The sequence below is a fragment of the Nicotiana tomentosiformis genome, chromosome 6, assembly GCF_000390325.3.
Source record: "Nicotiana tomentosiformis chromosome 6, ASM39032v3, whole genome shotgun sequence".
Classification (NCBI taxonomy): domain Eukaryota; kingdom Viridiplantae; phylum Streptophyta; class Magnoliopsida; order Solanales; family Solanaceae; genus Nicotiana; species Nicotiana tomentosiformis.
In genome coordinates, this window is record NC_090817.1 from 112,647,791 (window position 1) to 112,668,419 (window position 20,629).

The 20,629-nt window shown below is 39.6% G+C and overlaps 1 protein-coding gene across 1 annotated transcript; it reads left to right on the forward strand.

The window, feature by feature from the left end:
- The first annotated feature begins 2,365 nt into the window (after positions 1-2,365).
- LOC104108554 (zinc finger protein ZAT1) lies at positions 2,366-3,301 on the forward strand. Its single transcript, XM_009617618.4, has one exon. It carries the CDS (start codon positions 2,366-2,368, stop codon positions 3,299-3,301), a length of 936 nt encoding a protein of 311 aa, XP_009615913.2.
- The last annotated feature ends 17,328 nt before the right edge of the window (positions 3,302-20,629 follow it).

Consider the following 20,629-nt stretch of genomic DNA (forward strand, 5'->3'; position numbering starts at 1 on the left):
AACAGAAAGTTAGTAACACTAGTTTAACGAAATAAATTCTGAAAAACAGTATAGGAATAAATCGAGTTCACTGAATGCACAGTGTGTCCTTAAGAAAATTATTCCCCTCAAGTACCCGAGGTGTTGGAATATTATCTTCCCGGGATAGGACGATTTAACTCACCAGCGTATTGGTACCAAAAACTCTAGTGAACGGCGAACCACTCAATGGTCGTAAAACACACTGGAAAATATTGTGCAGAAGAAGAAGAAGATAATCAAAAAATTTAGTAAGTGAACATTCTGGGATTCAAGACATATTTATAGACCATTTGGCACTGATTCTGAAAAGGTTTGCAACCTTTCAGAATTCGGGAAAGAAAACGGATCGGACCGGACCGGGTCATGGGTTATTCCGGATTGAATTTTCGTTAATTAATTTAATTAATTAAATAATTGAAAAGAATTTTGTCCAAAAAGATTAATCAATCAATCTTTAATCAAATTCAAATCCTAAGTCGAGCAAGCGACGACTACGACGGAGCGAGGTTTACCTTCTTCTTAACTCTTTAAGAGTTAGAAGAAGAGCAATTGTATAAATACCCATCAAAAGTCTTTTCTTCCTCCAATATGGGACAATGTCTCTTTGCCAATGAGAAAAACTCAAATATTTCATTTTCCCTCTATTTCTCATTCACCCTCTTTAAACTACACCAAACTTAAAGCCCAAACAATTGGTACTAGTATTGTAATGTTGCAATATAGTGATATACTACTTCTATCACATTCATTTGCCACTCGATCCTTTCTTTCCTTTATTCCTATTTCTAACTCTGTATCTTCCACCCAAAAAAACACACAAAAAACTAAAAGAAAATTCTTGAAGGATGGCGCATCAATTTCGCTTTAGCTCTCATAAATCTCTTTCAGTTAATCTTTTTTTAGATTAAACAATGTTTATATAAGCTAGAAAAGTGAAGAGAATTAAATATAGTTGACCACCCAAATAAAAATCAAATTAAATAAAGTTGACTACCTTCAACGGAGCCTTAGTAATTAATTACCGGTGGCTTCTCATTTGGTACAACAAACAACGAAACAGTTTATTGACTAGTAGTAGTCCTTGTACAAGCCAGCCACATATTTAATTTTAGTCAAACAAAGTTCTTGAAATTCGGATCACTATTACTTATAGGATAAAGTCATGAAGTAAATTGAGGTAGTATTTTTATTATGGATTATGACAAAAAAAATGTCCTTACATTCGAACAGAAATTAAATTGAAACTTAGCGTGCAAAGTGATCTTCGATGTACTTTTTAGTTTTTCTTTTTTTGTAGGAAAAAATTTAAAAGGGAAGATGCCTGTGCAATATAATCTTAAAAGGATTATGAAAGAAACATTTAATCATTGGGCTACTACTTTTTCGAGAGGAAAAAAAGATGGTTACGACTTAATAATCGGCGATCTAATTAATGTAGTACAAAATACAAACAGGCATAACCATAAATAAAAAAAAAACAAATATAAAAGTAAGTGTAGAATATGAGTTTATGTACATTTTCTAATATATTAAAAGAAAAAGGTAAGAGCAAAAAAGGGATCACACTGAGAAGGCAAGATTTGCATGTTCAGTTGTTTTTCTTTAGTCTTTACCCGCTCACGATCACGCTATAGTTAAATTTTATATACTCCATTTTCGCGGTCCCATAAAATTATTAAATCACATTATTGTACAATTTTTACAGCTATAGAGAAAATAAATTAATGGAAACTTAAAATAATAAGTTTATTAAAGAGTTAAAATGCTATTAAGACTAATTGTTTACATCATTTTGTGACCGTGCATCTCTGTACAATTTGACCAGTTCTAATATGTAATATATAACTCACCATCTTTTCTTTTAACAGGTGCCAAGAGTAGAGATTATCTTATTTGAGTTACCATCTCATATATAGTGTCAATCTTTATTTATAATTATGTTTTAAGTAACTTAATTAGTAAATAAAAAGTAGTAGTAAAAGTTAACTTATCTATAACTTATTGCTTAGTTAAGTAATTAAATTTTTTCTGTAATAAATTCAGAAAGCAAATCACATCACAACTGTTTATGGGTGTGATGGGTGCGTGCCTCTATTTGGTGGAAGTGAAGAATGCTTGTCACCTACTTCTCCTCTTAATCACCCCTTTTTATAAGTTCCCACTTCCATTCTACTTCCTCAACTCTCTCATCTAACTATTTTAGAGAGAGAAAATCTAACCATTTTAGTGAGAGAATCAAACAGCCATATCTAGCTACGTGTATCTATATATGTTAACATTGCTTCTGTAGAATCTGTGTGATCTGTTTGGTTTGCTTTTGTTGAATACTAATAATCAAATGAGTATGGAGAAGCATAAATGCAAGCTCTGTTCAAGGAAATTCTCAAGTGGTAAAGCTATGGGTGGTCACATGAGGTCTCATTTAAGGACTCTTCCACTTCCACCAAAAACTCCGCCGCAGAAACAAGATTCCGCCGGCCGTAGCGAGTCAACTCTCTCACTCCATTCCTTAGAAGAAGAAGAAGAAGAAGAGATTAGGGAAGAGAAGTATTTGGGTTATGGGCTAAGAGAGAATCCGAAGAAGAGTTGTAAGATTGTAGATCCTGAGTTTTTGGATGGTGCTGGGTCAGTTGTAGTACATGACAACGAAAGCGAAACTGAGTCAACTAAGAAGCCAACTCGGAGGAGATCCAAGAGAACTCGAAGAATGTTCATATCAGAACAAGAAGCAGTGGAAGTGAAAAAGGAGAAATCAGCTGAATTTGAACCTGAACTAGAACCAGTGAGTTCCTTTTCCGATACTTCCCCTGAAGAAGACATTGCTATTTGTCTAATGATGCTTTCTAAAGATGTATGGAGAAGTTCATATGGGTCTGACGAGTCAAAATGTAGAAATCAAAAACAAGGGAAGTACCAATGTGAGATTTGTAACAAAGTGTTAAAATCTTCTCAAGCTTTAGGCAGTCATAAAACCATTCACAAAATCGAAGGGATCAAGTCAAAAGAAAATTCGAGACAATTGAGAGTGAAGAATGTGGATCAGAAAGTGCATGAATGTCCATTTTGTGGAAAAATATATGGGTCGGGTCAGGCACTGGGTGGGCACAAACGATCACATATTTTGAGTTCATCAACAACTGCTTCTTCTTCATCAAAAGTTGGCGATAGTTTAATGGACTCAAGTTCTGCTAAATTCCCAAATGGGTTTATAGATCTTAACATGCCAGCTCCAATAGAAGACGAAGATTTTAGCCAACCAGAGGTCTCTGGAGTTTCTTAATGCTGATTTTGATCAAAAGGAAGCAGAGCCATTGGAGATGAATATGGGAGGTCAAAATTGTAACTCTCATTTTCTTTCTTGTTTTGTTTTTTCCATAATTCTTTAGTAATTTTTGTCAAATGGATTCTGCTTGTTATAGAAAACTATTGAATTTTGATCCTATTTTAGCTCCTCTTTTTACGCGGTAGTTGCAAGTCACATTGCTTTGAAACCTTCACAAGCAATCTGAAATCAGTTGCAGAAACAAATTACTGACAGAGATTGGCCTTGGGACCCTAGCCTGCCTGTCCTGGGTTTAGAGGAGGGGGGTGGGGAATCCAGCTGATGGAGAGAAACAGTATTTTATTTTTGCTTTACATAATAAAAAATACTCCATTGTTATGAGACGAGCTTAAATAGAACGCTATATGTAGTAAGAAGTATTGAGGCAGCATATTTAGTAGTAGTCATTGTATAGATTTGCACTCGGTATCAATACTTGTTATTTGGTATCAATACAGTATAAGTGTCACAACTCACACTTTGGGTTGTGATTTCGGCAAAGAACTGGTAAGAAAAGACTCTTCTGATTGTCTGACGTAGATCTGTCTACTCGGACAACTTGATTTTTTAATTTTAAGTATATATAAGGGGTATAGGTGATGAAAGCTCCGACTTGCCTCCCCCATACTTGCTGCCACCAAGCCGTATCGAAAGAGCTACCATGGGGACGACCTCAAGGGCCTGCCTAGATGACTCAAAGGAGTGTCCAAGGTATCCATACGAGTTTGGGAACTCTATGGACGGCGCGAAGCCTTCGGCCTAGCATTGGGCACCAAAGTGGCGCTGGAGGCTCGATGTGTGGGACGGCCAGCCCCGCGGGCTGCCGAATGTTGGAAGGAGAACTCCGTGCCGATTGGATACTTGACGCACCTATCTTAGGAGCATCATGTGTCGACTTGTGAGCATGGCTTGGGTTCAACCATACAAGCAAGGGTCCGTTGGCCTAATGGTGCAGTTGTGAGGCGACACTGCACTATTCGGGATGGAAGCGTGTCGCGAGGGCTATGTATGGGCATGGCACGAAAGACGCGCATGACAATGGCCAAGGGCTAAAGGTTACCTTACTCGGGCCAAGCACGAGCTAGTTGCGGATGCACTAGGCCAGTGTTAAACTTGAGGATTGGGCTATGCACGCGGGAGCGATGCTCAGTCTTGGGCGAGGGACAAGACATGTCCTAAGCCAATCCCCCAGGGCGCACATGAATTATGATCCTAAGATGAAGCGCCACGACATGTCTAGGGCCAAGTGCCTAGATATCTTACGGGCGGCACAAGTTGGGGTGAGCCTCATGGGCGAGTCCCGCCAACAGGCACAAGATCGTGCTTGAAAACCTGGGAAAGGAAATAGGCTGGCCTGCAGCAAGGAGAACTAACGGCGTCGCAAAGGCGAGTCGGTGCCGCTGGCGAACGTAAAAAAGTCGGCCCGTGACAATAAGGCTATAAGCTAAGGTAATTGGCATGAATTTTTTAATTTTTCATTTTATGTTAGGAGTGTAGAAATATTCATTTGAATATGTTGTATTTGCATATGAGTATGGCTTCTGATAGAAGAATATCGATTCAGTTTTGGTCTGTGAAAATACAGCAAAGAATGCCATATGGGAGTGTAGTTCATTTCGTGTTAACAGCTGGGCGTTGTGCTCTTTGTGCTTCTTTTGTTTTTGCTTTTTGTTTTAAAATAAGTTTTTTTAAACATTATGTATATAAAGAATTCCATTGGCTTTTCCTCTCTCATCATTGCCTTTATGGATTTGTCTGCAGTATTAGTTCTTCTCTGGCTATGACAGATGTGACAGCCAGAAACTACATCTTAAGTGACCAGATGATCACGCTAGTTACTTTTCTGTTTCTCCATTAGTTTTTGTTTGTGCATTTTTCTCTTAATTGACATAATTGTAACATCAATTAGCTAAAATTTTAAGAGAGTTCTATCACCTAGTAGTGGCAAAATAGATATAAAAAAATAATTATTCATCTATATTATTCACGCAAAAATAGATTGAATAATGAACTTTTTAAAAATATATTAAATATGAAAATAATCCATATTATTCACTTAAAAAATAAATAATCGATATGTTTAACTTTTACATTTACAAAAAATCTACACTATTAATGAATTTCAATATGTGATAGCAAATTAGTTATTATTTTTATCATGTTATTAATATTTATTATAAAAATTTACTCTTAATTATATTGTAGAAAATTTAATGACGTAAATATTTTTTAATACTGTTTAAAACTTAAACTAAAAAATAGGAGTAATAAAATAAAGACTAAAGCTAGTGGTAGTGGCATGGAGTTGTTATTGGAGTTAGGGGTGTTCAAAATCGAACCGAAATCGAAAATCGAATCGTCAAGTGGCTTAATGGCTTATCGGTATCAGGTTATCGTATTAACGAGTGGGGAACAAATTGAAATTTTATTATTAACGGCTTATCGGTTTGGGGCCGGATCGGATAAACCGTTAACCCGTTAAGAATTTTTATATTTATATATTTTTATCGATATGTATATTAAATATCCCTTCCACTTATCCACTATTAGAAACCCTAAAATCTAAATTCCTAATTTCTAATTTTCCTCGGATCTCAAAATCAGCCCTCTCGCCTCTCCCTCTTGCATCGCCTCTCACTCTCAGACCCTCTACTTTCTGAAGGTTGAGGCAACAGTCAACACACCCACAACACCACAACACGTCGCCTCCCATTATCTTCTCTAATCTTTTCCTCGTTTCCTCTAATCTCATAATCCAGCCGTCAGTTACGGCCATAGCCAGAGCAGCAGAAGGTAAAGTGGGTATGCTTTATATATAAAGACTAAATATTGGTACAATTTATTAGATATGACTCTTTTACTTCGTTCCTAATTTGAAGGCCATTAATACATGTAATAGTCAAATACAAAAGAAGGGGACTATTGTACAGTTATAGCTTCTCTGATGTGTTGCATAGATGTATTTATCATTTACTCCATTAAGCATAGAACATATTATCTGTAGTCAAATTCAATATGTAAATGTGATGTTCAAATCCTTGGTAAGTTGCAATTCATGTAATATAGTTTCACTGGGGTAATAGAAGTAGAAGTAAAGTATTTGAAAAAATCCAGTATCCAACTACCTATAGGCCTCTGTAATACATATTCAAATAAATCGATAAACCGTCCGATAATAACTAAATCGATATCAATCCGCCTGATATCTTATCGGATGGCTAGCGAATTAATATATTTAAAAATTAATAATCGATAAGAATCGTTAAAAATAAATAATTACATGATCCACCCGATAATCGACCCTAATAGGCGTTGTCCGCCATATTTATTCATGAATAAATGAATTGAAAGGCTGACTTTTTCTTTGATTTCCGTGATTGGCTTTGGCTTCTAATATGTTGATGTGTTAGGCGATTGCAGATTACAATGAGGTGTACTATTTAGTCAGAAAAAGGACGTAGTTTCTGTCTCTGTAATCCTTTTCTTTAATTGCATGTGATTGCTTGTTTAATACGGATGTATATCGCCCTTTAATTCGGGCCCAAAGATTCTTTATTGATGCAAAGCAGCAAACCCCTCCTCATCTACTCTATTCAAATCCCCACATCGCACCAGAAAAGGGATTTTTTTTAACAACTAAAGCTTAAACAGTGATGTTTAAGTAATGTGAGGTCAAAATCTCTTTACCCTTTTCTGCAATTACACAGTCTTTCTTCCAAAGCAAAGTTTATAAATTACTCTTAGGGGAAATTTCAAAAATAAAGGCATGAAATAGTCACTATATTTGGTGTATCTTTGAAATATGTGGTACTTTTACCATATACTTGTGTTCTTTTCGTCCTTAATTAGAAATCTTTATTGCATAGACAAATTTAAAATAAACTTTATAGGTTCGAGTTCACAATTTGACCACAACTCATTTAGTGGGCGTTTGGGCATAAAAATTATAAAAATCCGAAAAACGTTAAAAAAAAAAAATCAAGTAAAAATGATATTTGAAAATTAGAGTTGTATTTGGACATGAATATAATTTTGTGTTGTTTTTGAATTTTTGTGAGTGATCTGAGTGAAAATTTTGAAAAACAGCTTTTGGAGTTTTTCAAATTTTCGAAAAATTCTAAAATTTATCTTCAAGTGAAAATTGGAAATTTTATGGCTAAACATAGATTTCGAAAAAAAAAGTAAAAAAAAAAATCGAAAAAAATTTCATGACCAAACGGACTTTTAATTTACTAGATTTAAAATTAGTTATTTGTACTAATATTGTGAGTTTTTTAATGTATATAAATGATCCAAATCAAAGACATTAAGGATCCGTTTGGCCATAGATTTTACCAAATTAAATTTGGATTTTATTTGGCAAACACATGTTTGGCCATAGATTTTACCTACATTTTGGTCAAATTGAACTGGTTTTGGGCCAAAATATCACTATTATATTTTTTAAAAATTGCCCCAAACTTTTGTATTTTATAAAAGAGCCCACCATTTATTATTTTGTAACGATGTTGCTTCGTCTTCTCGGTCATCTGATAGTGTATCATGTAGTTCATTATAAAAATGATAATTTTGTATCAAATTTATTTATGTTCAGGACTATGTTTTGCGATAATATAATGAATGTTATTGATAATGGTATTGTTGAGTATTTGTGATAGTTTTTAGAACCTGTGAGTATACGTCATTTTCATATTTTTTCAAACCAAACTTCACCCAAAACAGATGTCCAAACACATTTTCATTTTCAAACCAAACTTCACCCAAATTAGATTTTTCAGAATAAATTTGAGAATTTATGGCCAAGCGCTAGCTAAATTTAGATGAATGCATAACTCAAAATCTACCTGGCATAGATTTGATTAGTCACGTCAGCAAATTTGAAATATCAAAGATATGAAGCAAAACAAAAGCAAAATATGAAATAGAAGTTCACGAAATATTTTAATTAAGTGCGGTGAAATCTATAGATCGGGCTATTTGTTACTGCTCTTAACAGGATGATTGTCAGTTATACCCCTATTTCTTGAAATTATTTGGCCACTACCTCCTGACCTTTGCTATATTTACACTTGTATAACACGTTTTTCAATCTATTTTATATTTTTATTTTTTCCCCTGTTTTTTGTAAAACACCGTCAGAGGTATTGAGTAATTCCGTCAACTAAAACTTATATATAGAAAAAAGGGTTGCCTAGTTTTTTTTCTTAAAGATCATTTTTAGTTTTATGAAGCACGTGAATATGTGAATTCATAATGTTGCTACTACTCTGTTTGATGCATTTTATAAATCACCCTCGCGTGACATGTTTAGCAAGCTATCTTAAGCTCAAATTGCACACATAATAGAGACAATATATAAACAACTATTCTCTATTCTTTAAATATTTCCAAATTGAAATTCTTGGACCCAAAATTTTATCTTCTTCTTCTTCTTCCTAAAGTTTGGCTTGAGTTGAATTTTGGTCCACAGAGTATATCATTTACTATAGTTGGTATATTTAGGTGGTCCGAAAATCACCAGCTTTCAGAAATTTCGATCTCGTGCGAGAATCATATGATGAAGCTGGAAGGTAATGGTAGAAAAAATAACACTAGAAGGAGAACAAAAAAGTCAAAATCGCAAACAGAACAAGGAAAAAAAAATGCTAATATATGAAAAGAAAATAGTAGAAGGAGGAGGAGGCAGTGACGGAGCCAGAATTATCTCTAAGGGAAGTCAAATATAAATAAATAAGCAGATAAAAAAGTTAATGAGAGTCAACACATAATATATATACATAAAAATAAAATATTTAACCTATCTACGCGCTATAGTTTTCCGACGAATGAGTGTCAGTTGGCTCTCCTTGCCACCACTGGAGGAGGGCAAAAAAAAAAAAAAAAGAAACAGATCTTTTAACTTAGTGCAGAATATTATTGTATTTATTTACTTTTGTGGAACTGTCTATGAAATGTAATATAATATATATATCCCTAAGAATTATTTAACAAGATATATAATTCGAGTCGATAACAAAATAAATCACTACCATAACAACCCCCTTCTATTATGCCTTCGTTAGTTCCAATTTTGGGTGTCAAATTTGATCTTGTTGCTGCACGATTGGTTCCATAAACATTAGCAAGCTTAATAAAAATTTAATAATTAAAAAGTATAAATAAATCACTCATAAAATTTTATAATTATAAAAAGCAAAATAACAACAAATGAAGCTTTTTTCCCTCAAATCGTTGATAAATGATATCTTAAAATTTGAAACAATATATGAGTTTAATACATCATGACTTCACTTGTGAAATTGATTGAAAGAACAAAAATTGAAATATTTAAATTACACATGATAAGGAAGAAACCATACAGTTAGAATCAAATGTTTAAATAAGCAAAACGGGATACTCTACAATAATTATGGTAATAAAAATTACGTCCCACATAAGGATCAAGATCATGTCAAATCTAGTTTTAAAGAGAAACTTATATAAAATTTATTGTTTATTAAATTATTATATTTATATATCGATTTAGTACAAATCAAATTAATTTTATTTTAAGTCACTGTATACGGTCTAAATCGAGCTCGCCTACGACTTGGTAGATTAGGTTTGGAACGTGGCAACTACGGAATGAAGATCGACCTCGAGTCCCATCGAACTAGGACCCGAGGTCGGAACACCTGCCTTCGACTAGCGGTGAGTCTGATGTCGACCTTAGCCTCGAACAAGCTTGGAGAGACATTGTTGAGATAACTAACAGAAGACCGAAATATCCGTGACTGGTCGGATATTGCGGCGAGAATCTCGACACGTATCAATAAGGAACCGGCAATCAGCAAATTAAGAGATTTTTTACCTTCTATAGAATTGTACCTAAAGTAGGACTCCTCTACTATATAAAGGGGGTCTGATAATTCATTGAACATATTGTAACACACATCCCAAAGCTATATATTATTATTGTTAGTTCTTATTATTCTCTTGTAATTCTGTTCTGATGTCGATAAAAGCACTTTTGGCTCGAGGGCGGCTAACCTTCTAAGGCTAAGACTGTTCAACTTGTGTTATTTGCATTTACTTTCCCATTGTTTATTTCAATTTCAATCTTATTTATCATTTTGTATGAAGCTAGATCACGTATCGTTAAAACTGCGTATAAATTTAATTGTTATCCGATTTTGAGGGTAAACAGTTTGGCGCCCACCGTGCGGCTAAGGATAATAGTGGTTATTTGATACAAATCTCCATAACACACACACTACTTTATGCTTGCTCTTTGAAGTGTCTATGATTTTAGGTTAAAATACAAAATGTCGAACTCTCAATCAGCATCCTTACATGTTAACAACGAGTCCGGTTACCACGGGGAAAATAACAACGTAGCACCCGGTAACGAGGTACTGCCCACTGATCCAATCGAAATTCCGGTCGCAGACCCAATTGACGCTAATTCACATGTGGCTATCGACGCAAACTTGTCAACTAACCCCGAGAATAGCGTCCGTGGTGGAGCCCGATCGGCAACTCAAAATACACAAAAAATTGGAGGGGACGGGATCAGTTTACGGGTAATCTTCGAAATGCTGTAGGCTCAACATGCAGTGATAGCTCAGTTACATAGCCAAAGTCGAGCACCGAGCAGAGTTGAACCCGATCCACCCCGGGAAGTCACCTATAGGGATGAACCGGTCGCAGAAAGGTTGAATGAACATGAATCGGGGGCTAACCCCAAGATCATAAAGATACTCGAAGAGTTGACAAAACGGATAGAAATAGGGGAGAAGAAAATCGAAGCTAATGACAAGAAGGTGGAAACCTACAATTCCAGGGTAGACTAGATCCTAGAAGCACCACCAATATTGAAAGGCCTGGATTTCAAGAAGTTCGTGCAAAAACCTTTTCCTCCTAGCGCGGCTCCGAAGCCGATCCCTAAGAAATTCCGCATGCCCAAGATTGTTAAGTATAATAGAATGATCGACCTAAATGAGCATGTGACCTCTTACATATGTGCCATCAAAGGGAACGATTTGGAGGATGACGAGATCGAGTCTGGCCTATTGAAGAAGTTTGGAGAAACCTTTTCAAAAAGGGATATGATATGGTATCACAACTTACCTCCTAATTCTATTGATTCATTTGCTATGCTTGCGGATTCTTTCGTGAAAGCGCACACCGGGTCCATCAAGGTCGAAACAAGGAAATCAGACCTTTTCAAAGTAAGACAGAAGGACAACGAGATGCTCAGAGAGTTCGTGTCCCGGTTTCAGATGGAACGAATGGACCTACCGGCGGTTGCTGATGATTGGGTTGTTCAAGCTTTCACTTAGGGACTTAATATTCGAAGCTCGGTGGCTTCACAACAGTTATAGCAGAACCTGATAGAATATCCGGCCGTTACTTGGGCCGACGTGCATAACCGGTATCAATAAAAAATCAGAGTCGAAGATGATCAACTTAGGGCCCCTTCGGGGTCCGTTTATCATGTCAGAAACGTTGATAGAGCCAAGAGAGACATATACCGTGAACCATGATCGAGCAGGGATCGCTATCAACCTACAATAGGGACCGAAGAGGTAACAGATCTTCATAAGAAGCGAAAAGAGAAACGATCGAGATTAACATAGTAGGGGACTCATGAGTAAAAACGGCTTCGACAGGCCCGTCGGGCCTAAGGAAGCACCGAGATTATCAGAATAAAACTTTCACGTTGACGATGCCGCCATCGTATCAGCTATCGGACGTATCAAGGACACCAAATGGCCTCGGCCGTTACATTTATATCCATCCCAGAGGGATCCTAAACCATATGTGTAAATATCACGGCACTCATGCCCACATAATGGCGGATTACCGATAATTGAGAGAGGAAGTAGCCCAATTATTTAACAATGGGTATCTTCGAGAATTGCTTAGTGACCAGCAAATAATTATTTCAGGAATAGAGATTCTAACAAGCAGGACTAGCAAGAAGAACCTCAACACGTCATTAATATGATTATCGGTGGTGTCGATGTTCCTCAGGGGCCGATGTTGAAACACACCAAAGTATCCATCACAAGGAAGAAATGGACTCGAGATTACATACCGGAAGGAACCTTGTCTTTCAATGACGAGGACATGGAAGGAATCGTGCAGCCCACAATGATGTACTGGTAATATCTGTACTCGTGAATAAATCCTGAGTTAAACATATATTTATTGACCCAGGTAGCTCCGCCAATATCATCTGATTGAGGGTCGTGGAGCAACTCGGTTTACAAGACCAAATCGTGCCTGCAGTTCGAGTTCTAACTGGGTTCAACACGGCATGTGAAACCACTAAGGGCGAGATAACGTTACCAGTAAATACGCCGGGACCATCCGGAAAACTAAACTTTATGTGATCGAAGGAGACATGAGGTACAATGCTTTATTTGGAAGGCCATGGATCCACAACATGAGGGCAGTGCCCTCGATACTACACCAAGCACTGAAATTCCCAACACCTAGCAGAGTCAAAATAGTCTATGGTGAACAACCGGCTGCCAAGGAAATATTCGCGATCAAGGAGGTGATACCGGCATCTACAATCTCAACATCGAAGGATCCGAACCACATGGTCAAAAATGGGGTCAAATAGCAATCACCGATACCAGTCTCGGCAGATTCGGACAAACGAGGGGAAGACGGGGATGATGATTACGGGGTCCCCAGATCTTTTATAGCCCTCGATGATTCCGATGCCACTAAATCGATGGTCGAAGATCTGGAACAAGTAATATTGAGAGAACACTTGCCCGATCAAAAGGCATACCTGGGCACGGGTTTAAGCTTCAAGCTCAGGATAAAACTCATTCAATTTCTTATAAGTAATGAAGATTGTTTCTCTTGGTCCCATCTTGATATGACAGGGATCCCACCGGAGATAACCACTCACAAGCTAAGCTTGGACCCAAAATTTCATCCGGTCAAACAGAAGAGGAAGCCCCAGTCCGAGGTTAAACATGCTTCCATCAAGGACAAGGTATCTAAACTCTTTAAAATAGGGTCAATTCAGGAAGTTAAATACCCGGATTGGTTAGCAAACGTAGTGGTAGTCCCTAAAAAAGGGAACAAATTAAGAATGTGCGTAGACTATAAGGATTTGAACAAGCCGTGTCCCAAGGACTCTTTTCCTCTGCCCAACATCGATCGCATGATCGATGCCACGCCCGACCACGAGATCCTCAGTTTTTTCAATGCATATTCCGGGTACAACCAAATACGGATGGACCCGGATGATCAGGAAAAACCTCTTTCATCATAACGTACAACACGTACTTTTATAACGTGATGTCATTCGGATTAAAAAATGCTGGTGCCACTTATCAACGCCTAGTAAACCGAATGTTCGAGGAACAAATAAGAAAATCAATGGAAGTTTACATTAACGACATGTTAGTTAAGTCCTTGCGAGCATAGGACAATTTAAAATATTTGCACGAAACGTTCAGCATATTGAAGTAATACAATATGAAGTTGAACCCGAAAAAATGTGCATTTGGAGTTGGGTTGGGTAAATTCCTCGGATTCATGGTATCCAACCGGGGAATCGAGATCAACCCCGATAAAATCAAAGCCATCGAAGATATCACGATTGTGGACAACGTGAAGGCCGTGCAAATACTAACCGGATGCATTGCCACCCTAGGGCGATTCATTTCGAGGTCATCCGATAAGAGCCACTGATTCTTTGCACTATTGAAGAAGAAAAATAACTTCTCATAGACCTCGGAATGTCTTGGAGGAACTCAAACGGTACTTATCGAGCGCATGGCTTCTTCACACACCGAAGGTAGACGAACAACTATACTTGTACTTGGCAGATTCAGAGATAGCGATAAGTGGAGTCCTGGCCCAGGAAGAGCAAGGTACGCAATTTCCAATTTACTATGTTAGCACGACCCTAGGTGAGGTCGAAACTAGGTACCCTCACCTAGAAAAACTGGTGCTCGCTTTGCTAAGCGCCTCTAGGAAGCTAAAACCATACTTCCAGTGTCACCCTATATGTGTCGTAACTACTTACCCGTTGAGGGACGTTATGCATAAGCCCGATCTCTCAGACCGGTTGGCCAAATGAGTCATGGAAATAAGTGGGTTTGATATTGAATACCGACCCCAGACCACCACTAAGTCTTAAATCTTGGTAGACTTTGTGGCCGACTTTACGCCGGCCCTAATACCCGAGGTCGAAAGAGATTTATTAATTAGCTCAGGGACCTCCTCGGGAATCTGGACCCTCTTTACGGACGGTGCCTCAAACGCAAAAGGGTCTGGACTAGGCATCGTATTGAAGCCACCAATAGAAAATGTAGTTAGACAATCTATTAAGACTGTGAAATTGACTAACAATGAGGCCGAATATGAGACCATGATTGCAGGCTTTGAACTAGCCAAAAGCTTAGGGGCATAAGTGATCGAAGCCAAGTGCGACTCCTTCTTTGTTATAAACCAAGCTAATGGAACATTCGAGGTCAGAGAAGAACGAATGCAAAGATACTTGGATAGGTTGCAGGTAACATTACATCGGTTCAAAGGATGGACTTTGCAACACGTACTCCGGGATCAAAATTGTGAGGTCGATGCCCTCGCTAACTTAGGGTTATCAGTGGAAGATGATGAGTTCAATTCGGGGGCAGTCGTATAACTTATGAGATCGGTAGTGGAAGAAGATCATGCCGAGATTAATTCAACGAGCCTAACTTGGGACTGGAGAAATAAATATATAGAATACCTGAAGACCGTAAAATTATCGTCAGATCCAAAGGAATCGAGGGCCCTACGCACAAAGGCAGCCCACTTTAGCCTATCCGGAGATGGAACCCTGTTCAGAAGGACATTCGATGGCCCACTTGCGATATGTCTAGGACTAGGGGACACCGAGTACTTTTTGAGGGAAATCCATGAAGGTACATGTGGAAACCATTTAGGCATTGAATCATTGGTTCGAAAAGTTATCATAGACGGCTATTACTGGATCGATATGGAAAAGGATGCAAAGGAGTTCGTACGAAAATGTGATGAATGTCAAAGACACGCTCTGATGATTCCTCAGCCCGGGTAGCTGTTGCATTCGGTTTTGTCACCATGGCCATTCATGAAGTGGGGAATGGATATTGTCGGTCCCCTTCCATGGGCACCGGTAAGGCTCAATTTATATTATTTATGACTGATAATTTTTCTAAGTGGATGGAAGCCCAGGCATACGAAAAGGTCAGGGAGAAAGAAGTCATCAACTTCATTTAGGACCATATCATATGCCGATTCGGAGTGCCATCCAAGATCGCGCGCGACAACGGGAAACAATTCATCGGTGGCAAGGTCAGCAAGTTTCTCGAATATCATAAGATCAAAAGGATCCTATCAACACCCTAACACTCTAGTGGGAACGGGCAAGCAGAATCGACCAAAAAAACCATACTCCAAAACCTCTGAAAGAGGTTAACTGACGCCAAAGGAAGATGGAAGGAAATCCTGCCCGAAGTCTTATGGGCATACCGAACGACTTCAAAGTTCAGTACCGGGGCCACCCCGTTCTCACTGATCTATGGTAACGAAGCTCTAATACCGGCCGATATCGGAGAACCAAGTCTCAAGTTCCGATATGCAACCAAAGAATCAAACGACGAGGCTATGAACGCGAGCCTAAGTTTATTGGATGAAAGGCGTGAAACAGCCCTTATTCGATTGGCTGCCCAAAAGCAGCGAATCGAAAGGTATTACAATCGATAGGCCAACCTTCGACACTTCAATGTCGGGGACTTGGTACTAAGGATGGTTACATAAAACACCCGAAACCCGAACGAAGGGAAGTTGGGGCCGAACTGGGAATGCCCTTATCAGATTATTGAGATCACTGGTAAAGGGTCATACAAACTCGGAACGATGAACGGTGAGTAACTACCGAACAACTAGAACATAGATCACTTGAAGCGATACTACTGCTAAAGTACGATCCCATTCATTTTCTTTTATTTATTTACATTCCGAACTAACACTTGCAGGGAATCATCAAAGAACGATACAACCTTTAGGCCTGAAAGCACACGTTGTACTTTTTTTCCCTTAAACCGGTTTTTTTTCCAAATGGGGTTTTCGGCAAGGTTTTTAACGAGGCAACAAGTAAATTATGCCAACTTAGAATTGAAGGCCGGTTATGAACCGGTATCGAAGAACACAACAGTATTCGAGGCCTCTCTTCGATAGGCCCCGTACTAGGGGAATCACCCTCGGTTAAAGACTTTAGCAAGGAAGGAAATTTTATGATTGAACGGTCACGGCTCGATCGATAGCATTTACTGTAAGGGCCAAACGGTCACATGAACTGTGCCCGCATAGACTAATTGAGCCCTGGCACAAAACTTGTACACATGTGTAACTATCACGCACAAGAATAAAAGTTTCTACCTTGCGGATAACTATCTTGTCCTTTAAGAATTTATCTTTTTTCTCTTAAGGAATTTCTTACATTCGATCCCCTAAAGGTATTGATCCCAAGGGCCGCCTTTATCCGGGTTCAAATGATCACTCCCAATCAGAGGTTGCCATCCGAAAACAAACTCGGACGACTCGGATTATCGGAGCCCGGAGGCACAAAGCCTATTTGGCGTTGCCTGAATTAAAAGGCTACGACCATTCCGGGATATAGAAACCCGAGGGCACAAAGCCTATTTGGTGTTGCCCGAATTAAAAGGCTACAGCCACTCCGGATATCGAAACTCGAAGGTACAAAGCCTATTTGGCATTGCCCCAATTAAAAGGCAACGACCATTCCGGGATATCAAAACCCGAGGGCACGAAGCTTATTTGGCATTGCCCGAACTCCAAAAAGCTACGGCTAACCCCGTTTGGGGATGGTTATCTAAGGCAAGTCCGGATAACTCGTGATGACAAACCCATTGGGCAACACCCAAACTAAAAAGGCTACTGCTATACTAAAACGGCTCGGAGATGCCCGAGACCCGTAGCAAAAAACAAGGCCCTCAAAATTTCATAACTAGTTCTAAAGGCTACCCTCGGTAAGCTATAATCTAAACTACTTTGGAAAAAAGTTTCCGGTAATACCGAACCCCCACGATGCCTTAAAATGAAATAATGTTGAAGGCAAGGTTTGTTCGAACCTCCGAACGTAACCTAACTATTTCATGCTAAGGCATTTCGATCTTTGCAAAGATAACTGTTGAAGGGAAAAAGCCTTATATACATATCAAAAATTATTTTTACAAGGGTCAAACAACCCCGTTGCAAGTTTTTACAAAGGCCGAACGACCTCCACAAAAAGATAATACAAAAAGTAAAAACCAAAAACATCTGACAAGGGCCTAATTGGCCTAGTCTTTGTCGGGGATCACATCATCACCTTTGGGGTCTCCGCCACCCTCGGACTCACCCAAATATTCAGACTTGGAATCTTACTCCTCGGGATAGGCCAGCTTTCTGGCCTCGGCTTCGAGCACATTGGCATTCTTGATCTTAGCCGGTAAATCAAAACCCCGAGCGTGAACTTTCTCGAGGGCCTCCTTTCGGGATTACCACTTCATATGCTCAACTATATTTTTTACAAGGTCCTGAGCCTCCTCGGCATCGGCCTTGTACTAGGCCACCATTTCATCAGCTTCGGATTTGATCGCAATGGCCTCTGACTTGGCCGTTTTAAGCTCCTTGGCCAGACTTTCTTGATCTGAGACAACCGAACCTAACCGGGATTGGAGTTCCTCAACCTTTTTGGTATGAACCTCGGCCCTCTCCTTTGCCGCTCTAAGCTGGATTTTAGCCGAAATTAGTTGTGCCCGAGCAGCCTCTTTTTCTGAGACCAGACGATCCATTCAATCTCTCCATTCATCGGTCTCAGCTTTGACTATATCCATTTTAGCTCGAAGCTGGTCAATCCGATCGAGTTTTTGTTGGACCTGCATATTTTGACCATCAGTCACCGAATCAAATTCAGCGTCACTAACCTCAAAAACTTTTACCTACTCGACAAAATCCGCATGTTCCTTTCGAGCAAATTCCAGCTCGGCACGAAGGTTCTCAACCTCCTATTCGAACTGCTCGCTAAGAATTTTAAAGGCGTCTCTCTTCTTAGTGAGCTTGTGAATTTCAACTTTGAATTGTTTTAGCTCGTCCCGATACCTTAAAAAGGTCTCGTGATGAAGCACCGAGGCCTACGAGCATGAAGAAAAACACTAAGTTATTTATGAAATAATCCAAGTGTAAATCAAAGAATCACTTAGGAAAGCATGAAGTTACCCGGTTCAGCGCCTGTTGTGCTTCGTTGAAAAGGCAGGGTGCATCCACCTCGTTCATCTTGGCTTGATCATACTCGGTCACCAACCACCAAAGATAACTGGTCACCCCTACGGGGGCGAAAAAGACTCTGGCATCCTCCGAAAGGAAGATAACAATGGATCGCTTCCGATCGGGATTAACACTTGGGGCAGGGAATCGATTGGCCAATTTCGGGCTCGAGGAAGGCCCGTTTGCTTCAAAGGGTGAGATCTTCCTCGGTATCTCTAAATCGCCAAATCCAGTGGCGTTTTCAGTGGCCACCGAATCCATGCCGTCGAAAAATCGCGGAAGAGGTCATTCACTCTATGGGTCCCCTCAATGGGGCCTTCTTTTGCACCTTGGGCCTCGTTGAACATTGACTTTGTGAACGAGGGTGACTCAGTAGTCTCTATCAGGCTAAGTTCTTCCTGCGGGGCTTTGCCCGCATCCCGGGAAGTTTTAGTTCTTGCCTCTTCCTCGGCCTCCCCGACTTGATAAAGATCGGCCTCGACTCCCTCTAGTTCGGAGCCCCCTTGCCCTTCGTGTTGCGACGTCATGCTGGCCACCAGATCGAAGGCTTCTCCTTCCCCCTCAGACTTATCCCTCAATCGATAGAGTGAGTCCGGAGATAGTACTCGAGCACTGGTGCTTTCCTTGGGTTTACGTGCCAATCGTTTTCTTGGCTTCTTCTTCTCAGAACTCGGAGAACTCGGAGCCCTTTTTCTTTTCTTCTCTTTGTCATGCCTCGGAGCAGATGGTTCGGTAAGGGTATTGTCGTCACCAGATGGAGGCCTTATTGCGACATCTTTTTATAAACCTGCCAAAAGAAATAAAATGAGTAAGAACTCAACATCGCAGAAGGGAAATAAAATACCACTTAAGAAAAATCTTACCATGGGAACGAGCCTCCCATCGGCCCTTTGAAAGCTCGCGGCACGAACGCTCGGAATAGGGCCTTTGTGTAGTAATGCCCTCAACCCATTCCTTGAGTCGAGGAACTCCATCCGCCATCCGAGCAATAACTGCACCACCATAAAACATCGATAAGAAGGGAGGAAAATGAAGAGCGATGAACAAAATCTTGAAAGCAAAGAATATACTTACGTGTCATGTTCCACTTCTCAGGAAATGACATATGATCTGCTGGGATTAAATTCGAGGTCTTCACTCGGACAAAGCAGCCTAACAAGCCTCGATCCCGATCTTTGTCGATGCTCGAGAACGGGGCCTTACTGGCCCGACGACCAAGCTTGATTAGTCCCCCTCGATAAATTCGGGGACTATATAAGCGCATGAGATGGTCGAGGGTGAAGGGATACCCCTCGATCTTGCTTACAAAAAAAATGGAGGAGAATTACTATCCTAAAAAAAAAGGATAAATTTGACCAAGGGTCACCTCGTACCTCTTACAGAAGGCAATAATGACCGGGTCCAAGGGACCCAGCGTAAAAGGATAAGTGTAAAGACTTAAAAATCCCTCCATGTGGGTTGTGATGGCTTCCTCAGGCTTGGGGACCAATATGTGCTTATTAGCCCAGTTGCAATCTTTCTTGACCTCGGAAAGGACGTCCTCGGTGATCGAGCAAATATATCTCGAGACCAGCTCACACCGACCCAGTACCGAGGAGGGCTTCTCGGTCTTGAAATTAGCACCAGTCAGGCAGCCCCCGAGGATAAACATTTTCAGAGGAGGTTCCGGTGCCGGTTCCTCTGTAGCAGTAGATGAAACATTTTCCTCTACAGCCGGTCGCGAGGCAGAGGTAGTTTCTTTTTGGGAAACGGATTTTGAAGTTTTCGCCATTTCTTTGATAAATGAAATAAAGAGAGGGAGTTAAAAGATTGAGCTTGATGGTTTGGAATAAAAACAGAGTTGAAGTTCTTATAAAAGGATTTCAGAAGAGTCAGAAATTTAATGCTCGGAAGTGTTGAAATTCCTAAAGGTACGAGGTGGGGAGGTTTGAAAGTAAAAGTTTGAATGAACTAATGATTGGCTATTTATAGCTTCCC

Excerpts from the sequence above, each read along its gene's own strand:
- LOC104108554 (XM_009617618.4), top strand. The coding sequence starts at position 2,366 with ATGGAGAAGCATAAATGCAAGCTCTGTTCAAGGAAATTCTCAAGTGGT.